Consider the following 24,517-nt stretch of genomic DNA (forward strand, 5'->3'; position numbering starts at 1 on the left):
AGATATTATTTTCCGTATGGTCTTCCTGAAATCTGACATTCCTTTAATGTTTAAGATATTCACTAGATTTACTACAAATTATACTTGCTTACATATAATGTAATGGATACTAATAATTATAGCAATCCCTGAGTGTAACAAGCTCATAAATGCTTACGCTAACTGCAGTAGTAGCAAGCCCAAATTTATTCTTTTAAAGTGATACTAACTTTTACATGGCTAAAAAATAGTATTATACTTATTACTAAATTACCTAAGTTCCATACTTGTCAAATCTAGTTGAAACATCCTTTAAGTGGAAGTGGCTCATATTATAGCCAGATTGACTAAGTAGAAGAGGCAAAAATTCTAGTCTTTAGTAGAAAACGTCATAGACAAAACATGACATAAAAATATTGAGTCACGATTTTCACCTTTGAGATTTCCAAATCAACTTCCTTGAATTTTCGAAAACTACCCTAAAAATAATTGAGTTACCAAATTCCGAAAGTAATGTGACTGAGTTTTCGAAAGCATGCCAACGAGAAATAAAAAAATATCATGTTATCCGGTTTTTGAAAATTAAATATTAAGCTTTTGAAACCTTTTTAGCGAGAACATATTTCACATTTCTAAGCTATGTTCCAAAACTAGAGTTTTTATTTTCATCTGGTTAGTTTTCGAAAGTTGCTTCTTTTGTTTTCTGAGTATCAACAGTGTGGAATAGAAGTATATATATTTTATGTTGATCATCCACTAGTTTCCAAAAGTGTCGCAAGCTAGTTTTCAAAACTATACAAAATATATGATCACAATTCATGTATTTCATTCCTTCGACACTTTGATCAAACTACATAATCAAGTCTTTCGTACTTCAGTTGTATGAGATTATGATTTCATTTCTTTGATAGATGGATGGATAAGTAAAGAGGGAATTGTAGGAAGGAAAATCATTCTTCAGTTACTAACCTTGTTGGAAGGACAATCTCTTCATGTATTCTTGAGTCTTCAGTTTTTTATTCTTCACGGGTAACACAAAATATTCCATCATACAAATTTATAACATAAATGGAACCTAATATGAAGTTGACTTGGTTATACAATTTCGTATAGTTTTGGCATCTAAAAATATTGTACAAAATAGTAATGCATTATTTTGGTTCAATATTTTCAAGAAAATCAACCTAGTGAGATGTTAACTAAATATTTGCAAAAAGCGCGCAAGGGGTTTTCCACTAATTATATGTAGTCTTTATTTCATGCATCAGGTGTTGCAGAAATTCCATGTTGCTTGGAAAGGTCAGTGCACGAGTCATTATGTCAAATCAACTATTATTTTGGAAGCGTCATATACTTAGATGCCAGAAATTCCATGTTGGATATATATGTCTTGTTTTTGGAATTCCTGTATCACAAAACAACAACAAAAATTTGCACAATCCCATGCGTTTGAAGACTTAAAAGTATGGGATAGATCTTACTGCATATTATGCATATACGGTGATACCTAAACGGCAGGGTATTATGAAACATAAGAGATTTGCCCATAATATTTAACTTTAGTTCAAACCCACGCCCATCCAGGTAACTTGCATGATGGGAAGTACTTTAAAACGAATCAAATGGCTTTGAGATAAGATATTGGAGGAGCATTTGGAATCTCAAAGTCGACGTTCACCATCATTTATATCACATATCGTACATTTAGCCCAGTTGGAATGAACATGGTTAAGCTCAATGGTCATCGAGAACTCGATATGATCTAGAATGGATGAATCATCCATATAAAGAACTAAAGCATGATGATTTACCATTACATGGAGTTGGTGCAAGAGAATATTCACATATCAGAGAGAATTTAAAAGTGGAAATTGAATTATTGTCCCTCCTTCTGATGAATCTTCAAAAATATCCCTAAGCCTCTTTACAAATATCTCTGATGGCATAATTGAATTTTTTTCTAAAAACCTAATATCCCTAATTCCTTATTTAGCCTTTCTATCCCGTTCTTCTTCTCTTCGTTCTTCTTCACTTTTCATGACAAAAAATAAAAATCGTATCGCCTCCCACCACTATCCTCTCCCAACGACAGCCACCGCCACCATCTTCAATAGTTTCCACCACCATTCCAACATCAGCAGTTCCACCATCACCTTATATACTTTCATTAAATCCACCACCGCAACCTAAACATACGATTTAGATTTAACAAGTGATTGAAGATGGTGATAGAGGTTTTGATATGGTTTTTTAGTGTGCTGTTATAGATGATATTGGAAAATAAGATGATGAAGTACGATGGTGTTTACAAAGTATTTGAACAAGAAATCAAGGAAGAGTTTTGCTACTACAGATTGGGAAGAAATTGATGGTGGTTTGAGATCGATTAGTTTTTAACAGGAAGAGGTTTATGAAATTGAAGGATGAGTTTTGGTTCATTTCGAGATTCAGAAGGAATTAATTTCGTTTGTGGAAGTTAGGGTTTCATATGATTATGGATTTGAAGTGGTTTTGTTGTTTGAAGATTCAGATGGATTTGATTGTAGTTGTTGGTGGAGATGAAGTCGCAAGACCAGTTGTTGCTGCCATGATGAATGTTGCTGGTGATGAACACCAGAGATGTGTGTTTGAAGTGAGAAGTAAATGGATAGACTTCAGTTTTTTATGGATCAACTACGGTTGTTGATCCTATTTATGGGATCAACTCTTGTTGTGGACCCAATTTTTTATGGGATCAACTACTTTTGTTGATCCATCTATGGGATCAACTCCTGTTGTTGACCCAAACTTTTATGGGATCAACTATTGTTGTTGATCCTTTCAACTCCTATTGTTGACAACATTTCCTTGGATAAGTATAATCATGCTTGTAGTTTAAATCATGTAAACTTCTTCCAATGTTTAGCTTGTGGTGCAATGGTAGCATGACTGACTCCATGTCAGATGATGTGTGTTCGACTCCCGCCAAGTTCACTCTATTTATATGGATCAACTTTCGTTTTTGATCCAATTTAGGGGATCAACTACCATTATTTATCCCCTAAATTTGATCAACTTCTACTATTGATCCTTTTTTTTTGGATCAACTACCGTTGTTGATCCCCTAATTTGGATCAACTTCTACTGTTGGTTCTACTTTTATTTTGATCAACTGCTGTTGTTGATACAAAAATATCTGAACTAGTGGTGGTGGCGGCGGCGACGGTGGCGGCGGCGGATTAGTGGTGGTGGCAACGAAGGACTAGTGGTGGTGGAGGAATGGTGGTGGTGTAATGGTGCTGGTGAAGGAGTGGTGGTGGAATATTAGTGGTGATGATGCTTGGTAGATGGTGGTTGTTGAACGGTGGTGGTGGAATGGTAGTTGAATGATAGTGGTGGTGGTGGTGAAATGGTAGAGGAAGAAATTTGTTCCATTTTGAAATAAAGAAAATATTATATGGATTAGGGTATTAAGATAATCTAATTTTAAATGGATAAGGTTATTAAAAGTAGGGACATATTTATTGTTGTATAAGGATATATTTATCGGGTGTCAAAAGTAGGGACATACAAATAATGTACCCAATTTAAAATCGGATTATGTATGCTAAGCTAAGAAATATTACGACCAATGTAATCAATCTCGGCGAGACGAAATTTGGCGGACAAACTCACTGAGTTTGCCAAGAATTTATGGAGACGCGACCTAGACTGGCCGAGACAAAATTTACATATGTAAACTAATACAAATGTAATCCAGCCATAAAACCCTTTTTTTTTTCTTTTCTAAACATATTGTATTGTTTCTTTATAAGTAGAGATTCATATGGGTCGGTCGGTTTGGGTTGCACCTAAAACTGCCTACCAACCCGCTAGTACCTCGGTTCTAGAATTTAAAACTAAAACCACTCGATCAATTTTCGGTTCGGGTTTAAACCCGCCTACTACGGGTTAGTCGGTTTTGGATTAAACTCACGTTAATCCGGTTCACCTGTAATGTCTATATTTCAGCATTACCTGCCAGCTTTTCACCTGTAATATATTTATATTGGTAAGTGCTCTACATATTTAATGATCATTCATACACTCATACACATGATTTAAAGTTTAAACTCACTTCTTTAAGTTCAAATTACTTGAACAAACCGAACCACAACCTTAAGCCTTCAAAGTTCAATACTAACAACAATCCTTCCAATAAAAACAAGTTATAAATCAATACTATCCGTTATAACGGGCGAATTTGGTCATATACCAACCCACTATTGACGTGTTCGATTTAAAAACCCATCGGGTGCGAGTGGGTTCGGTCCGATGTGCAGCTCTATTTATGAGTGTGCAAAGCTGTTATAGGTTCTGTTGGCAGACCTTAGGCGGGACCTATGCCACGTGTAAAATATATCCGATTAGTTTCTATCCAAATTATATGTCTTGATATCCGTCGCACATATACACGACTAAACAGATAAGCGCGAAGTGAAATGAAGTGAACCAAATCCAATCCCATTTTCTCTCTCTCCTCCCAAAATGGTGACTGCTGCTGCAGCAACTCCGGTCTCTTACATAATCACGTCATCAACTGCTTCAAATTCTCCTTCCTCCTCAAGATCTCATAATCATACCCCATCACTTAAACTCCTGCCTATTTCCTCACCGTTATCATCATCACTAGAACCCCAACTTCCATTTATCTCTAATGGTTCAGTTACTAACTCTTCTTCCACCAAATTACTCTCCGTTAGCACTAGAAATGGTAATGCTAATCAAGATACGGGTATGGAAAGAAGACGAAGAGAATTCATGGCTGCAATTGGTTTGATTTCGATAAATTTTAATCTATGGCTGAATCAAAAACCAATTGCAGATGCCCGGGAAATTGAAGTGGGATCTTTTCTTCCTCCATTTCCATCAGACCCTTCCTTCGTAGTTTTCAAAGCTTCATCCAAGGACACTCCTGCTCTTCGTGCAGGTATACACGCCCCTTTAATTTTGTCTCTGCCTTATGAAAGTTTTTATACTCCAGGACTCTGCCTTAACACATTCATTTACTACATAGGTAAAACTATATGTATCAAAATAGCTGTAAAACTATATGCAATACATAATTTAAGATAAGAAAAACCTTTCTCCCTTTTTTCCTAAAATCTTTAGAAAGCCTAATATTAGGATGCAACTCTCTTCAGCTCTATTCCATCAAGGTTTCACATTTTTGCAGGAAACGTTCAACCATATAACTTCATTATTCCGCCAAGTTGGAAACAGACTCGAGTTGCAAACATATTGTCTGGAAATTACTGTCAACCAAAATGCGCAGAGCCATGGGTGGAAGTGAAGTTCGAAAATGAAAAGCAAGGTAAAATTCAGGTTGTGGCATCTCCATTGGTACGATTAACAAACAAACTTACTGCAACTATCGAAGAAATTGGCACCCCAGAAAAACTTATTGCTTCATTAGGTCCTTTTGTCACTGGAAACACATTAGACTCGGATGAAATCGTGGAAACCACTGTCGAAAAACAGGGTGATCAAACGGTAAATACTTCTGCAACCATATGCAACTGCCTGCACCGCTCTAATCCAACCAGAACCTTGTGTGTTTTTTTAATCTGAACGAAGGCAACATTGTGTTTTGTTTGCATGCAGTATTACAAATATGAGCTGGAGACTCCATTTGCACTGACTGGTACACATAATCTTGCCAAGGCGACTGCCAAAGGAAATACGGTAATCTTGTTTGTGGTGAGTGCAAGTGATAAGCAGTGGCAGGCATCTCAGAAGACTCTTAAAGCTATACTTGATTCATTCGAAGTGTAATTTCCTAATTCCTCACTCGTATCAGTGGATTAAGGAAATCAGATTCATTGTTTGCTCATAAGATGTGTCCTCGAACTTTTCAGAGCTAAGCTGCAATTTTGAATTTTCAGGGTTCAGCTGTTGTAAAGATTATTTCATGAAACCTCATATTCCCTAAAAATTCGTGAAAAACATCATCTTACCAAAAAATTAGAAGCATGGAAGAAATAAAAACCCAGGCAAAAAGAAAAACAGATTATATATTATCTTTGAAGTTAATGTCTAATAATTATGTCTTTGCTTTAAGAGGTTACAAGATGTGGTCCAGAACCTTTCAGAGGAAGAACACATGAATATGTAACATACTTGACACTATCCAGGAGCACAACAACAAAAATCCTTGAAAGTGACTTTGGTCTCATCATCCCATCTACACCCTCACTATCACCACCCTCTCTAGGATCAACCAGAACAGAAACAATCATTGATCTATTATTACCTTGGAAGTTGTCATCCTGTGATGGTCCTTCCTCTTGTTTTTCAGTTCCGTTCGCAACAGAAGCAGGGAGACGATTCAGAATCCTTCGGTTCCTAGTCCCACTAAGATGAGAAGTATCTGTTCCGTTTTCCACAGAAGTAACATTGACAATTGATGCAGCTGGAATAATACTTCCTGGTTTCGAGACGTCGAACTGAAACACTTCCGTGCACATGCCAGAGCTTAAAACTGGTCCTACATATAAAAAAAAGTCAGGTTTACATTCAAATAAATATTTGCGCAAGAGCAAGTCCTAAGCAATAAACCAATTGAACCGAGAAGACAACAATTCTTCTCTAAGTTGTACACAGCATACTTAATGAAATCACCATATTGATAAAGAACGATTTTTTAGTAAAGCGCATCCCTATCCTCCCATAAATGGATATTCAGATAATTCAACAACCCGTACTGTTGATTCCTATCTTCCCAAAGAATCACCCCTAACAGATGGTCTGTTTCTTCATTCCTCAGTTTGAGAAAGCATCACAATTGCAGCTTCAACAAACAGAACAGGCAGTCAGAACTCAGAAGATTCTAACTGCCTGCTCATCTGTTCATGTGGACACCAAGATGAACAATTATGTTGGTTGTTGTTATACCTAATCTTAAAGTACCAGTAACCTAAGAAATACATGAGATACCGAGGAACATATTATGGAAACAAAGCTTCACACTGATAAGTTTACATGATTTCAATTATGCTTCACGGTTAAGAAGACGTAATAATGAAACAAGCAAAGGATGGCCAACATATAAAACTATAATTCCATGAATCGTTATTCTTTCCAACACAATCCCTTTAAATTCCATCCTCAAAGTCAGAGACGCGGTCTATATCAGTAATATAGCACCTAGTGGTACATGATAAATGTACTGAATCAATTGTTTTCTTGTGTCAAGTCATCTATGGTTAACACAAAATGTAATAACTTTCTGTCTAACCATAGGCCTTCGTCCACCAACAGTTCCACTCAACTATAAAGGTTTCTACTACTCTTGGCTTATACAGAATATGGAATGAAACAATTTGGAAGGCAAGGAAAATATATGAAAAACTATGATAATTACCTGCAAGGCCTTCACGGAACCATTTCTGCAGTTGCGTGTCAGCTGCAGTTTTCCCTGAACTATCCTTGTAACTGCCGGTGGATCTTGAACTCAGGGCCCTCTGACGTTCAGCTACACTCCTGTACACGGATCTGTGTCTCTCAACATTTTTTCCACCCACCAGTGCAGGAACCAAATCACCAGGAATTGCCAAACCAGTCTCTCCACCTTTACTGGCTGGATAGCTACTGCTCTTTTCAGTATTTCCTTTAGATGCCTTTGCTCTTTCACTAGCCAAAACAGAGTGAATTATAAGGTTCCCATCAATCTTCACAAGCTTATCATTTCTTGGTACATATAATGAAGCAACAAGAGGCTCGCCGCTATCATTCTCTTTTCCTCTTTCAGTTTGCTTAACTCCCTTACAGTTCATAGTTCTCATATCGCCTTCTCGGAATCCTGATTTTCCACCACACAGGCCTACTCCTACATCATGCTCTGACCCATTTCCATTAACAGTCAAGACCCTTCCTCTGGGCCAATTAGCTGAACCACCATTATTGAAACCTAATCCACTATTACCCATCTCTTTGTTTTCCCTGACAGAAGGAACTAACACTCCAAAAAGAAACATGAAAAACAATAAACCCAAGAAACTAACGCTTGCAACCTTCTTCGTTTTACTCTCATTTTTCTTCTTACACTCAGATTTTTTAGCTTTGGTTGCTGACACAGGTTGTTGCTGTTTCAATCTAGGGATTGGAACTAAAGGAACTTGAGATCCTTGTGTTCTCATTGGATAAGGAGGACATGGCATCCATGGATACGGCATATGAGCCATGTGAGGAGGTGGATACATTCCAGGAGGAGGTGCACAAACCCCTCCACTTAATTGTTGACGTAAAGTCGCATTCTCAGCCATGAAGTAAGAAACTCTACCATTCAAATCAGCAATTGTAGAATGCATTGCTCTTACCTTATCTTCAAGTTCTTCAATATAATGTTTCTTCCTCTGTCTAGAAAGTTGAGCACTTTCTCTGTTCCTCATCAACCTAGCTTTCTTTTTATCGTCATCATCTCCAACATCAACATATTGAGATTTCATACTTTCAGATGCAATATTCGATTTCCTAACCTTATTATTTCTAGGGGTAGGGTTTTCATCTTCTGTTATATTTTTCCTCTTTGAGGAACCCTCTTTTGCTTCTTCTAACTTAATTTTCTGATCAACATCAACCACAACAACTGGATTTGATACCACAGGAAGAACAGATGAAGAAACAGAATTACCTCCAGAATCAGCAGGCGAAGGAGAATTCAAAAACCCAGAAACACCTGATCCACAACCACCAGAATCCTGAGAAGAAGATACCACTCCTCCATTATAATTCCGATCACAGCTTCCTGATTCAGGAGACAGAGAATTCATAACTCCACAATTATTATTATTATCATCCGAATTCGGACCATTTCCAGAACCCGTAACCGTGGAAGACAAAACATCAGATCCATCGGAACCAAAAAACCCTAATTCTCCATTTTCGGATGGAAAATTAATATCATCAAAATTGAAATCAAAAGTACCGTCGTCTTCATCAAAACCTAACTCGTTCAATAAACCTTCAGGTACAGTAAGATCATCATCGTTCAAATAAGCAGCATCAATAGGTGGGAATTGAAAGGGATCAAACTCAGTGGATAAATCATTAAGGAGGTTATTATCTTCTTCATGGGAAGATGAGGAGCCAAACTGCATCAGCTCTAAGGTTTCCATATTCGCCATTTTCAGGGTTTGGTTTTTCTCCTGGACGGAGAATTTGGTCAATGAAATCAATCGAACCAGGGTTGGGTTTAAGGGGAAGGAAAGAAAAAGAAAACCCTTCGAAGGCAGAGGAAGACTTTTCCCATAAAAAGACTATTATTACCCGGTTAACGTGTCCACTCTCGAAACTTCCTTTTTTTTCCTTTATTTTATTTTATCTTTAATTACACTAAGATATCGTCATTTTAATTTGACTTCTACGTTACGCGAGGCCAGAAATACGCTCTAGTGGCTTTCGTAGCTTTCTTAAGATACAGATGGGGAGATCAACCTTTGATTTAGCGTATGAGGTCGAGGTGTGTGGATGAGCCTGTGGATGAGCCTGTGGATGGAGTACTATTACACTTTGTTATCTAACAGCATGTTTCTCATGAGGATACTCGATAAACACACAAAATCATACAATCATCTATCTCATATGCAGTTTTGAGTCGACTCAGTTTTCCGATTTTCGTTTTTCATAGATGCTTAATCAACCTCTGATCTAATTCTTGCTTACTTTTATGAGTACCTTTCTTAGGAAATCATAAACCCTGTTTTTCTATTCTTAGTTTTTTTTTTTTTATTATTCTTTTGGTCTTTACAGTTTTCTTTTTCTATTATATTGATTAATAGCTTTTTGACTATCTTTTTCCTCTTATTGCTTTTGTTTATGGAGTTTTCCCTAATAGCTTTTGCCACTTTTGTTGTTGTAATCATAGATTTTGTTGAGTATATCTACAAGCTTTTGCTTACAGGTTCAGAATGGATTGGATTCAAAGCTTTTGCTAATGGTGCTCAAGGAAAGATGTTTCAAATCGGTATCAGCTCTAAGCAACTCAGTGTTTTTTCATCCCGCCAATCAAGGAATTCAAATTTCAAAAACTGTAAACTCAGCTGCATGCGGTTAGTTAGTTACCTTATATTGGCTAGTTGGTTTACTATAGACAACTATACAACATTTCAATACAAGGAAGATTTTCGTCAATATTGTTACCTTTTTAGTAGGATTGAAGATTATCCACAGTCAACTAATAACTTATTTTTTGCAGACTTTCATCTTCATAAACCTAGAAAAACTCATCATTTTTCCTGCATCTCTTGTGAACCCAATTTTACCCAACTTAAACACACTGTAACCCTTTCCCTCATAAAACCTGATCCTAACTCACAATCATTTATAATAATGGAGGAAACCAGTTCCAGTAATATTGTGGATTTGGTCAACAAGTTTAAGATGGCTACATTGGATTTGGGTGATATTAATGAAATAAAAGTTATTAAGAGCAACAACAAGGAAGATGAAAATGAAGATAAATGGGAAGCCATCGCTATCGGAAAGGTCATTATAGAAGGTAAAATGAGTTATGACATGGTTGAGAAAGGTATCACTTTCACATGGCCCTTACTAACTTTGAAAAACTTAAGAATCATTGAAGTGGAACCAAATACTTTTATCTTCAAATTTAATCAATGGGAATTACTGAACAAGATAATTGACGAACGACCATGGAGCATTAATAAGCATCTCCCGGTTGTTCATGATTACATCCCAACAATGGTGTATACAGAGAAGCATTGGGGTTTTCAGCTTTTTTGGATCCAACTTAAATATCTATTGCCAGAGCATATGAACGTCACCTCTGTGACAAAAATAGGACAAGTGATGGGGGAAGTCATTGCAATCGAACCCAAGGATGCAATCCTCATTGGAAGTGTTCCTGTGAAAGTGTGTGTTAATGTTGATCTGTCCATGCCCATGAGCAGAGGAGTCAAATGTTCCACCAATGATGGTGTAACTAAGTGGCAACAATACTTCTTTGAACGTCAGCCAAAAAGTATCTGTACTAGTTGTTATATTGTTAATCATTCGAAAACTGTGTGTGGAGATGCGACAAATTTCTTGAAGAAAGCACATGAAAAACCTTACTTTGTTGGTAATATTAACAACATTCGTAAGAATATAAGCATCATCCCCACCAGCTCTGTAACTTCAACTATAAAAGCTCCAGCGGTAAAGATGTCCCAGAAAAAGTTTGTCAAATCAACCCAATTTGTCCCTCCCAAAGATGGTGAATCCATAAACTTAGAAGTTGTGCTTAAAAATGAAGGAGTTATTATGGAAGAGGATAGCAGACTTGGCAAGAGACACAGAGTGGGTGAAGCTGCAACAATGTTTCTTCGTGTGCTGATTCATCTTCCCATAGCACCATTCTGTATCCAATCCAAGCCTCTACGAATACTCATATAATTTCAACTGGAGATATTCCAAAAGTACATGCAAATAAGGGGAACCAGGTACAAAAATTTCTCAACTCTACTGCTTTAATTATACATCTTTCTAAATTTTTCCATTTAATTGTACTTTTAAGTTTTTCTAGGGTTAGAATTTTTTTTAAATCATTGCACACAACTGTTTTAATTCTCAGCATCATTATTACAACCCAATCTCTATCAGTTTCAGTGCACTCTTACACTTTAAATACTTATCTTATTCCAATGAAGATTCTCTCCTGGAACGTTCAAGGATTTACAAACCCAGCCACTAGAAATCATCTTAGTGATTTAGTGCGAGTGCATAACCCTGATATTGTCTTCCTTTATGAAAAAAAAATCTCTCAAGTTAAAAGTAAGCCCTTACTTAATCAATACCACTATCCTAATAGTGCCTTCATAGAACCTTTTGGTCTATCTGGAGGACTAGTTCTTTTATGGAAAACTGGTTTTACCTGTGAGATTTTAAGTGATGAACAAAATATGTTTAATGTTGTGGTTCAAAGTGATCCTAGTAAACCAGAATTCTTACTCACTTGTATGTATGGTTTCTCTCCTTATGCTAAGAAAAAAGAACAATGGAACTATATTAAACAAACTAGTGAAACTAGTAACTATCCTTGGATTCTTCTAGGGGATTTAAATTTCCATCTTTTGGATGATAGTAACAAAACCTATTCCTCTCTAGATGGTTGGGTTAATAAAATTGTTGCTGATAGTGTCCTTGAAGACATAGGATATGTAGGAAAAAATTACACCTGGACCAGCAATAATCTTGGTACTGGTTCTAGAAGATCCAGAATTGATCTTGCTTTAGGCAATAGTGAGTGGAGTAGGCATTTCTCTAAATCCAAGCTTTTACATCTCAATCAAGTAGGAAGTGACCATACACCTATTCTACTTGTCACTGTTACTGAGTGTGAACCATGTTGGAGGCCCTTTAAATTTTTTCTAACCTGGCTCAATGATGACTCTTGCTCTACTACTATAGTTAATGCTTGGAATATCAGTGTTAGTGATTCTCCAGGTTTTCAGCTTGTTACTATATTACAATCAGCAAGGAAAGAATTGTCCATATGGAATAAACAATATTTTGGGAACATCAACCAAAATATTGATAATCTTCAGCAGGAAGTCAGCTTTGCTCAAAACCAGCCACCTAGTAATGAAGTCAATGAGCATATTCTGAGAATTAACACTGATTTAAATAAGTGGCACAAGATTCAAAATGAGTTCTTGCAGCAAAAAGCTAGAGAAAACTTCATCAAAGACATTGACAACAATTCAAAGTACTTCCACACCAAAATTAACAGGAAAAGATCTAAAAACAACATTGATTCCATTCAAGACCACACTGGTAATTGGCTGCATTCTAGAGAAGACATTGGATCACACTTGACAAAGCACTTTCAAGACATCAGTACTTTTTCCTCTCATCATCTTGAAGAAAGTCTTTATTCAGTACTGCCAAATATTATTTCTCATGAAGACAATCTCTATCTTACAAGAATACCAGGAAATGAAGAAATATACAACACTCTCAAAAGCATGGAGAATTGGAGTGCTCCAGACCTGAAGGTTTTCAAGCTGGTTTCTACAAAAGCCAATGGAATGTTGTAGGGGAGGGTGTATGTCTTATGGTTACCAGATTCTTTCAAACAAGACACATTTTTAAACAAATCAACAAGATATATATTTCTCTTATACCAAAGAAAAAGAAACCTCTTTGTGCTGCAGATTACAGGCCCATAGGATTGTGCAATACTTCTTACAAGGTCATATCTAAAATTCTTGTGAACAGAATGAAGCCTCTAACGGAGAAGATTATTTCACCATATCAAGGTGCTTATGTTTCAGGCAGACTTATCAGTGACAATACAGCGATTTCCCAAGAAATTATTCACTCTATGAAGAAAAAAAGAGGTCAAATTGGACGGCTAGGATATGCCCAAAGCTTTTGATAGATTGGAATGGGATTTTATCATTAAAGTCTTAAGATATTTTGGCTTCAGTGAGGAATTATGTGAACTCATTTATCAATACATCAGCACAACTACACTGTCTGCTATTCTCAATGGCTCTCCTTGTGAAGAGTTTCATCTTTCAAGAGGCATAAGGCAAAGTGATCCACTCTCACCTTATTTGTTCATTTTAGCTGTGGAATTTCTCTCAAGACAACTCATAGCTGCTCAACAAAGCAACAACATCAAAGGCATTAAAGTGGTTGCAAATTCTTCATCCATTAATCATCTGTTATTTGCAGATGACTGCTTGATATTCACTCAAGCAAACTTGGACTAAGTTCACAATCTACTTCAACTTCTTAACAATTTCAGCAGCCAATCAGGACAGGTGATCAATATTGAAAAATATGCAGTGCATTTCAGTAAAAAAACTAAGACAGAAGTAGCAGCAACACTCACTCAAATATTGGGAGTCAAGAATATGACCTCAAAAGAGAGGTATTTAGGATCTCTACTTATTCTTGGGCATTCTAAACAAGAAGCTTTCAAGTCTATTGAAGATAATTTCAATAACATATTGTCTATATGGTCCTCTACTTCACTCTCTCAATCAGGTAGATCTACAATGATTAAGCATGTTCTTAATTCACGACCTGTTTACCAAATGGGCTCTTTCAAGTTACCTGATCAACTTATGAAAAAATTAACAACCATACAAAGGAACTCACTCTTCTAATAGAGGTTTTAATCCTGTTTCTTATTATAAACTTTGCAAGTCAAAGGATCATGGAGGTCTTGCTTTCAGAGACATGGAAAAACTTAATATGGCATTACTCACAAAATTGGCCTGGAGGGTTTGCACTGAAGAAGATCAACTCTGGGTTCAAATTCTAGGGAGTAAAATATGGTAATATTCTTCATCACAGAATTGAAGCTACAAATTGCTCTTACATGTGGAATGGCATCACTAAAGGTCTTAAAATCATTCAAGATAATTACTTTATGGAGGTTAATAATGGAAGAAAAACCAAAATATGGAAGGATAAGTGGGTTCCAAGATTGAATCATCCACCCATCCCTTTGAATGATATGCACAGATTCTATGAAAGTATAGATGAGCTAATCAACTCATATACAAATTCCTGGAATATTACTCTCTTAAAAATCTTATTTGATACCAATACTTCTAGTCAAATTCAAGAAATCTTCATTGACACATCCAAAGAAGATATCATGCTCTGGACTCCTGCAAAAGATGGAAAATTCTCATTTAAAAGTGCTTACAACCATCTCACTAGAAGTTCCAATGATATTCTGGTTAATGGAGCTGTTGTTCAGCCTCAAGTGTGGAAGGAATTGTGGAGTTGTAGTGCTGCGCATAGGATCAAGCTTTTTTCATGGAAGTGCATACATGAGTGTCATCCAACAAGATATACACTTGCAACACATAATCATGGCATGGAAACACAATGTGGAGTTTGTGGTAGAGAAGAAGAGACAATAGAGAACCTAATCTTTGATTGTAGTCATGCCAGATCAGTGTGGAGAAACATTAATATAGACATATATGCAGTTAAATCTAACTGTGGGAGTGTCTCTGAATGGGTATTAAGATGGTTTAATGGAAGTAATACTGACATTAGTGAACGATTGTTATTCACTTGTATGATTGGTGCTTGGATCATATGGAAAGACAGGTGTGAGAAGATATTCCAGGGAGTTAATCTAAACCCTATTTCTACAGCCAATAGGATACACTATCATTTAAGTGCTCATTTGCATGGAAATTTAATTTGTGGTCCGTACAATACTTATAATGCCAAGTCTAATTGGTTACCACCTGCACAAGGCATTGCTAAATTTAATGTTGACACTTCTTTCGATTATGATACTAATCAAAATGGCACTGGTGTTGTTTTACGTGATCATGTAGGAAACTGCGATGGGATCAGAGGGAGTTTCAAACATGGAGTCCTGAATCCAGAGCAAGGAGAGTGTTTAGCTGTACGAGATGCACTTTTATGGGATAAAGAGATGAACCTGGATGATATACAAGTTGAGTCTGATGCTCAAGTAGTAATAAAATCTATTACATAAGACCCATGGGTAGCTCATTGGGAAAACAAAAACTTAATTAGAGAGATTAAACATTTAAGTTCTTTTTTCAATTCCTGCAATTTTACTTTTGTTTCTAGAGATGATGATCAAGTAGCTAACTCCATAGCAAAAGGAGTTCGAGTTTCAGCTACTGATTTGATTAAGTTTGAAAAATTTTGGCATGACTTTGTGATCTTTTATCCCAAGATCAAAACTCTCATTCTGATTAAATCAATAAATTCAGTTCAGTATCAAAAAAATATCTAACAACATGTTTTTTTTCTCCTCTATATAATTAGAGGGTTCTACATAGAGGTTTATCTCTATCTCTATACGAATACCACTATATAGAGTATTCTAAATTTATGTTTGTTTAACCACTATCTAATAACTCTATATTGAAATTTAAATTTGTACATTTCACATTTTACCCTTGAACAACTTAAAAAATTCCAAATTCATTCCAAATCAACATTTTCAAAAATTCAAAAAAATTTCAACAATCCAAACCGTTATACGGATAAAATGAATTACAAACTAACAAAAGACCAAACCAAAACCCCCATTCATCCTTCAACACCACTTCCTCACCAGCCCTACACATATGACCCGTAAAGATACCCCATTTCTCGAAATTCTAAGATTCACCCAGCATTTTATACCCTAACAAGCAGATCTAATTCATTTGCAACCTGATCACGTAATTGATGCATAAAGTTCTGATCTTGTGGTCTAAATACATGTTGCGTAGCTGATGTTGCACTTTCACTATTCATTTCAATGTTATTTTTCACTTCCAACCCGACATCTTCGAACCGCCGAAATAATTCATCATTCAACTTAATGCGTCTTAGGAAATTATGTATAGCCATGGTTGCAACAAATAAATACTTTTGGGTTGTAAAACTGAACCTGCTCATTTTGTCCAAAATGGGAAATCTTGCCTTCAAAACACTGAAAGCTCTTTCAATCACATTCCTAAGTTGTGAGTGTGCCTCAGTGCCTGATTGAATTTTTCCTTCTTTGTTCGAGGGCAGCCACCACGTCGAAAATCTCGTAACCAGTATCTTGTGTTACGGTAAGGAGTCATAAAAGCCTTCGTATGCGTATATGCTGCATCGCACAAGTAATACTTGTCTGCAAAATAACAGCAGATAACAAGACCATATTCAATAAAGTTAATAGAACCTGACCATCTAATCACATAGCCACTACGCCCTTGAATTCAAAAAAGATAACTGATGTAACAACAGTGGTATACACCGCTCTAGCAGGAAAGAGTAAAAAACACAAATACATAGAGACAGAGATAGAAAAATATACAAAGTTAATAGCAATTACCTGGCGGTGGCATTGGAAAATTGAATGCTGGATTACGGAAAGATGCACTCAGTATTCTTGAATCATGTGCAACACCTTCCCATCCGCTAACTACATAAACAAATTTCATGTCGAAATCACATATTGCCAACACATTTTGATAACACTCACCCCCGCCTCTTCCTCGAAAAGGAGTTTGCCTTTCTAGTGGAACAACTGCATGAATTAAAAGTACCATCTAATGCGCCAACAACACCTTTAAATGGACCTTTCCTAAGTTTACTGTAGTTTCTAATCTGTTCTACAGGTACAGGTGTTTCCCATGATGGCGCCACCACAATTTCCTTGGCAAATTCAAGAACCGCTAACAACACTTCATGGAAGTACTTACTGATTGTTTCTGCTGAGTGCTGGAATCGATGACGGACAAGTCTGTTTCCCATTGATTGACTTATAATCTGTAAGAAAATCATCATTTTTTCTTCAACATCGAGATGCTTGCTGTCGTAAAGACACCCCATCTCTCGAAAATGGTCACACAAGTGCACAAAGGCATTGGTATCCATCCTTATAAGAGAGTAGACTACCGCTGGGGATCCCTCTAATAGTTCTCGCATGTATAATCTTCCTGTAAGAGATGAGGTACATAACTTTTGCCGAACTCTTCTCTGCAGTCTCTGTTGCATGCGCTTTAAGAGTATCACTAGCAACAACATGTTCAATAGCATCAGCTGGAATGCTTTTATTTTCCCTGTAACATGACAAGGGAAGAGAATTATTGGAGTTACTAAAATATTCAGGTAGCCTGTAAACAACTATGAGAAACAACTCCACATAAGGAAGTAACTGGAAAAGAAACTAATGTGAAAGTCAAGTTAGCGACATATGCACCTTTGACGACGATCCACATTAAGGAAGGTGCTCATGAAGTAATAAACAGAAAAAATGATACCATTAATCGAAAGTTACCTGAATAATAATTTGAACGAAGATATCAAACCTAATTCGAGATTTGAACCCTAACCTTCTCCTTTGAATATATCCAAACCTAGTTCCCAGTGATATTCAATTGCTCCGATGAAAATCAAACCTAGATCTCAATGAAATACGAAATCCATCCTTCTCCCTAACCAAGATGAAGATCATTATATCTCTCTGAGTTTGATGAGGGTTCAAGAGAGAAAGAGAGAGGCAAGAGAGATGATTACAGATCTCATCTGGTAAAGAAAATTTAGAATCGAGGACAAAAAGTAGAATTTTAAAATTAGTGTGAGGGAATAGTAGATATTTCCGGATAAAATAGAGGTTTGGCCCCCAAAATAGCACCTTCCTACTGCTATTTCATTTCCTCTATCTAATAGAGGTTTGGCCTCTATATTTGTATTGGTGGTGGAAAAAACAAAAAAACAAAATAATGGGACCCACCTCTACATAGAGGAAGGTAGTGCTTTGCCTCTACATAGAGGAGAAAACAAACATATTGTAAGTCAGTGCCGAGGAATTGGTCAAGTCGTGGAGGACTTGGAGTCTTACTCATAGGCCCACCTTATAGGAATCGTTTTCTAACACGTTAGCTATTGGTTGAAAACAACACTTCTTGGCAGATTCTTGCGGAATTGTGAATTGTTTAAACGATGGCTTAGCCTCAGTGCTTCTCTAATCTGGTCGACCTGCAATACGAAGCGATTCACGAGTTGTTTTTTAATTTTATTTTTGAAACAGCCTGCCAGGTTAAGGAAATTCAAACCAAATAAAAATTAATTACGACGAAAATAAACTTTCTAGTTTGTCTTTTTCAGTTCATTGTCGAAATTTCCAGGAACAATCTCTACAAACTCTTCAAAGGGGAGCGTATAAATATGCAAGTCTGCAGTCCTATTAGCTTCTCTATGGACATGATTTACTTTATTTTTTTAAACAGTCTTCTCATATGAAAAATCCTTCTCTAGATATGCATAACATCTCAGTTAGGCTTGGGCTCCTTACTATTGAACATATGATAGAAAGACATAGAACTCGTACAAATATGGATTATAGGTTTTTTTATTCTTCAATGCCAGATTGAAAACAAATTCAGCACCCTTTAGTTTTAGTATTGTCTTTAACCAAGAACCACCCACGGCAACAACAACAATAGGTAAGCCATCATTGTCTCTGATTATGGCTCCAAAACCAACAACATCATTCTTTTTGGATCCATCTATATTAATCATCACCTCATCAAAAGTAGGGAATTTCCATTAGAAAGGGATAATATTCTTAGTGAACCAACGGGAAACATTCTATCTATCTAAGAAAAGGGTCACTGCTCCACACTTTCTATTTGTAAATAAACTACCCTCCACCTTTAATCTCACATCAGTCACAATAAGAAAACTCACGATATCAACAGTACTATCCTTAGTAGAGTGAAGTCTCTTATTTCTTTCTTCTCAAAAATGGTAAACAAAACTATTAGAAGCCCGATTCTTAAAAGTGTTTACAATCCTTCCCCCGACAAAGTTATCAGTACACCATTTCAACTCTTGTTCCCAATCAAAAGAACAACGTCTACTATAACCCAACCTATACACGGTTCCTTGCATATACTAAAAGAAAATAACAACTGAAAAATAAGTGATTATCATCCTCAATAGCCACTTTACACAATAAACACCTAGCACCAACAATTACACTGCATTGCACAAGTTTTTTCCTAATCTTCAACCTCTTGTTCAAAGCTAACCATCATATGAAAGAATTTATATGAATAACTCCTTTAAACCAAATCAATTTAGACAACAACACCACCAGCCTCTTCATAGATAAAACATTATCATTGTCATTCTAATTTTCCGTACTTCCTAGTCATCCGAATCAGCTTATCCTCCTTGATGAGTGCTAAAAAGTGCATATTTCTATATATTTTTCTTGGCATTTAACTCATCTTTTGTGCATTAATTCTACATTTTATCCCATATTCTGTGTTTTCGTTGTTTTCAAGAATAAATACTTTTCTTAATTAATTTTGCATTTTTAGGTACTAAATAAAGCCTGGTTAACTCAAGGAGCAAAAAGAGCAAAGAAACGGCAAAGACTCTCGCTAGGAGGAAGCGAAGAATGATGTTTGCAAGAGCCGGATCAACTAGAAGTGGGCTTGAAGAGGAAGAATTGTTCTTAAAGAAGATATGGGCTTGGCATACCCAAGACCCTTACCCAAATCCATTTCCATTATCCATACCCATTTCCATGAGAGCCGTCAGATTGGATCCATCTCATCATCCAACGGTCGCCTCATCATTGTGCATCAAACTCCGAAGCTATCGTCAAACACTATAGTACCTAACTCCATCTGAAGCCGTCAGTTTTGTTGTATCTCATCATCCAACGGTCGCTTGTATCTCGTCGTTGGATCATTCCATCACCTTTTCATCCTACACTTTCGCTTTGCTGAGCATCAACCTTTGATACACCCGCCTCACACCCTAGCATCAGAACCCTATACCCCTAACCAACCGGACCCTTCTTCTCCATCGAGTTCTTCTTCTCATCTTCCCCAAACTGCAGAGAGCTGCTCCACAGTTCTGCAACTCCATCACCTCCACCAGCTACACATTCTTCTCGAACCACACAACCACCGACAACACCACGACATCTCTCCCTAGCCTAGACTTCTTTCCAAATTCACATCTCTGAACCCTAGGTGTGGGTTTGACAAGAAAGCTCGAGCTAGGGTTTCACCAACAGCGAGGAGAAGACAAAATTGAGGGCAGGAAAAGCTTCAGAAGAGCAGAGGGGACATACCCAAAGCATGGGTCGAGCTCAATTTAGGAAATTGGTGAGAGAATTTGATTTTCCCCAAAAAATTAGGGTTTCGAATTAGGGTTTTGTATTTTTGAAAAACTATAAAAGGGAAGCTGTAGAGAATGCAAAAGGGGTTCTTGGGTCATCCTAGTTCCCCCTAATTGGGTTAATTTCATTTTTCAATCCAATGCATATCTTCTTCTTATCCACTGTTAATGTTTGTTGTGTGAATGTTCAATTGTTTGTTGTCTTGTGAATCTTCTACTGTTAGTCCTGTAATTCCCATGTTTACTTATATGTTATTGTTTTGAGTCTTAATGCTTGACAACATGAAAGCTCCTAACTCCAGCATGTTCTAATCCATCACTAGGGTGAGAAGACCCTTGAGCCAAATGGTTAGCCATTTGAGTTAGTCTCTGTTGAGCTAAAAACAGTTAGGTTAGTGACTTTCCAAGGGTTCATTGGCTTGTGATTAGTGGTGCTTTAAACAGACCATTAATGCTAGGAGTCAGTGATAGTCTGAGGGATTAACAAATCCATATTAGTTAGAGACCTAGACCCTAAGTGACCTGTGATTTCCTATGCTATAATCAGATAGGCAATGCTAGGGGTTAATCCAAGGACTTTAGGTAGTTAACTAGACACATGACAAGGTTAACCTAGGTGAACTAGCTAGGTGAAAGAGAATTCTCATCCATCTTCATACACTTCCATTCCCACTGTTTTCAGTTTCTTCACTACTTTTTTCCACTGTCATTCTTAGTCACTTGCTTTGCTTCCTGCCAACATCTCACAGTTATCTTTTATCACTGCCTTGCATATAGAATTAGCTTAGGAGAATCTCAACACATCCCCAAGTCTCTGTGGATCGACCCGTACTTGCACGTTTGCCACTTTCGACGCCGTGCACTTGCGGTTATAATTTCTGTGACTCTTTTAGAGAGCCACCACTCCTCCCTACTATAAAATTAAATAGCATGAACATAATCTACTAACTCTCATCTCTTCTTCAGTTGGCAAAGTCCAGGAATCATTATGCTTAAAATCTTACACTGAGTGCATACCCTGACTGATAAAATAATCTATACTACCTACAGGAATCCGGTTACAAAGTGTACCCCTAGGATGCCAAACACCAAGAAGAAGACTTGTAGAAGAGCCATTTCCAAAAACAATACACAAAAGAAGCCTGGTTATATCTCTACACTCCAAAATTATTCTCAAACTCTAAGAACAATCCTGAGGCACTCCCATACTCCAGATATCTTTAGATTTTTATCAGATTTACAATCACCCATCTAGTCCAGATAGTATCTTTACCTGAAACTAGTTCTCAAATGTTTCTCAGATTGGAAGATAAATTAATCTTCTCCGACTCTTTAACACCTAATCCCCCTTCACAATATGACTTGCAAATTTGGACCCAACTAACATGATTATGCTTTCTCCTCAAATCAGCTCCAGCTCGAAGAAATCTCTTAAAAAAGATAAGCTCCTTGATAACACTCTTTGGCAAAACAAAGCAAGAGAACCAAAAATAAACCATACCACATAACACTACTTTAATAAGTAAAATACCACCAGAGTAAGCTAAAAATATTTTATTCCAAAATTGCACCCTCTTAGTGACTTTAGTTATAAAAGGTAAACAGTCAGAATAAGAGAGTCTGGTAGAAATAAGGGTACACCCAAATATCTAACAGGATAGTCCATTCATCCTAGGTATTGGCTTAGTGACAATTTAGCTTTTTAGTTAAGCTAAGGATAAGCAAAAACACAAGTATTATAGTGCTTGGCTATATGGGGCCGAAACTAAGTTTACACCCAAATAATAGTTTACGAAAACTAAGTTCCCTCCCAATATATTTTAATTTAAATGTCTCAAAAAGTAATTAGACTAAGTAAGAAACATAATATATTTGTACAAATACTTAGTTGGTGTTGAATTATAGCGGAAAAGCTTTTGCGATCTAAGCAACGACTAGTTTATATTACATATCTGCAACACCCAATAACCAATGTCTTAGAGCATTGCTATGTCGAACTCGCAAGCGTTGCTATATCAAGCTTGTTTGTAAAGTTTAGTTGACCAAAACTATAAGTATTGATTTCTAGTCTACTTATAGTTATATCTCGGATTAGAATAGAATGTGTAGTTCAGCTTTGGACTTCACGGCGTTCATCTATTGAAGACGAAGATCTACTGAGGGGAGCTTGGAGGAACTTCATCAACAAAAGGTATGTGGAGACTAAAACTTATATATCACTTAGAAGTCTATTATATTTTATCTCCTAATGAGACTAAGTCGTATAGATACATAGACTTTTATATTATACATATTTTATATTTCGAGCTGAGTTTAACTCAGTTATCTATTTCTCGAAATATGTGTTGGAAGCTTTTTGCTTTAGCTACGTTCATTATATTCTTAACTAGTTTAGTTGGAAACAATTTGTTGGAAACTAAATAATAAGTCAAAAGATGATCATATGAAAATTGCCTTGAAACATCTTACATGATTTGTGTGAGACAATCATTTGATGTCGACTCAGAAAGTTTTGTATTGATCATTCGATCACTTGAAAATTACTTATAAGCGAATAGTTTGTGTGAGAAATCTATTGTCGTCTTCTAAGGATGTTTTAATGATTGAAATGGGAGTTTTGAACAGTTAACCTTTGTCTGGATACAACACAGTATGCAAAATGTTGTGGTATGATCAGATCCGGGAACCTTGTTTGCATACCTAGTATGCGAACGATTTTAACTGTTAAAGTCCGGGAACCAAGTTTGCATACTAGTATGCGAACGGTTCTACCTGAGTTAAGGTCCGGGACAGCAGTCTGCATACCCGTTTGCAAACTGCTGGACAAGACCAAAGTCCGGAAACTATAGTTTGCATACCTGTTTGAAAACTCAGTGGTTAAAGTTCTAAAATAAGTTAATTATGTTTTTCATACTCATGAAAAAATACATTTACGAATTAAGGAATGCATTCTTTGCAAACCATGACTTAATGTTCATGAATCAATCCGATTTTGATTCAATTGGTTCATATATATTTTTCTGAAATTATGAACAATTGAACAACTCTACTTGAAACACAATTAGATTCATTGGATTATCTTTCACGATTTATTGATCATCATAGTTGATCTAGAAGTGTTAGATGAATGTGGTTAAGACAAAAGGTGTTCATATGTGTTAGAGCATTGCTCAGTCGAACTCGCATGCGTTGCTATCTCAAGCATGTTTTTCAATGTTAGTGATGAAAACTATAATTCTTGATTTCTAGCCTATTTGTAGATGTCTCGGACCAGGACATAGATAGTGTAATTGAGCTTAAATATCTCGATGTTCATCTCTTGAAGACGAAGAACTACTAAGGGGAGCTTGTGGAACTTCTTTGACAAAAGGTATATAGAGACTTGAACTTATCTATCACTTGGAAAGTCTATTTCTACTATCTCCTATATTGAGACATAAGTCGTGTTACAATATAGTTTTCTCTATACACATTTGAGATTTCGAGCTGAGTATATCTCGCTTACATATTTCTCGAAATATGTGTTGGTAAGCTTTCGCTTTGACCAAGTTCATCTTATATCATGAGAAAATTTCCGAGTAACATCTTACATGGTTTGTGTGATACAATCATTTGGTGTAAGACTTGGAAGGTTTCAATATCTTGAAAATTGCTTTGATGCTAATAGTGTGTGAAAACGGCTATGACATTATAGAAGAATGTTTCAATGATTGAAATAAAGAGTTGATGATGTAACCATCTTTGGATATAAGCATATGTATGTGTGTTCGCACATTAGTGTATAAGTACATAAACCGGAAGCCAAGAGTATGCATATGTGTGTATACGAAAATGGGGAAGGAGACAGGTTAAGTATGTGTACCCGTACGCATACTGGCGGAAGTTGTCGAAC

The 24,517-nt window shown here is 36.5% G+C and overlaps 2 protein-coding genes across 2 annotated transcripts; one reads left to right on the plus strand and one right to left on the minus strand.

Annotated features, from left to right (window-relative positions):
• The first annotated feature begins 4,412 nt into the window (after positions 1-4,412).
• On the plus strand, positions 4,413-5,932 carry LOC113322975 (psbP domain-containing protein 6, chloroplastic-like). The gene is made up of 3 exons (XM_026571186.1): positions 4,413-4,927; positions 5,174-5,490; positions 5,602-5,932. Exons 1-3 carry the CDS (start codon positions 4,486-4,488, stop codon positions 5,770-5,772), a joined length of 930 nt encoding a protein of 309 aa, XP_026426971.1. The 5' UTR covers positions 4,413-4,485; the 3' UTR covers positions 5,773-5,932.
• Positions 5,933-5,992: 60 nt separating this feature from the next.
• Positions 5,993-9,233, minus strand: LOC113322974 (bZIP transcription factor 17-like). Its single transcript, XM_026571185.1, has 2 exons — positions 7,361-9,233; positions 5,993-6,484 (listed from the first exon to the last, which is right to left on the minus strand). The coding sequence occupies exons 1-2, from the start codon at positions 9,120-9,122 to the stop codon at positions 6,054-6,056; spliced, it is 2,193 nt and encodes a 730-aa protein (XP_026426970.1). The 5' UTR covers positions 9,123-9,233; the 3' UTR covers positions 5,993-6,053.
• Between the last annotated feature and the right edge of the window lie 15,284 nt (positions 9,234-24,517).

This window comes from Papaver somniferum, chromosome 11 (assembly GCF_003573695.1).
Source record: "Papaver somniferum cultivar HN1 chromosome 11, ASM357369v1, whole genome shotgun sequence".
NCBI lineage: Eukaryota > Viridiplantae > Streptophyta > Magnoliopsida > Ranunculales > Papaveraceae > Papaver > Papaver somniferum.

Bases quoted from the DNA above. Each gene is read 5' to 3' on its own strand.
- LOC113322974 (XM_026571185.1), bottom strand. From the start codon at position 9,122: ATGGCGAATATGGAAACCTTAGAGCTGATGCAGTTTGGCTCCTCATCT. The intron at 6,485-7,360 runs GTAATTATCATA...TTTTATATGTAG, and splicing joins GTTCCGTGAAGGCCTTGCAG to GACCAGTTTTAAGCTCTGGC.
- LOC113322975 (XM_026571186.1), top strand. From the start codon at position 4,486: ATGGTGACTGCTGCTGCAGCAACTCCGGTCTCTTACATAATCACGTCA. The intron at 4,928-5,173 runs GTATACACGCCC...ACATTTTTGCAG, and splicing joins CACTCCTGCTCTTCGTGCAG to GAAACGTTCAACCATATAAC. The intron at 5,491-5,601 runs GTAAATACTTCT...GTTTGCATGCAG, and splicing joins AAAAACAGGGTGATCAAACG to TATTACAAATATGAGCTGGA.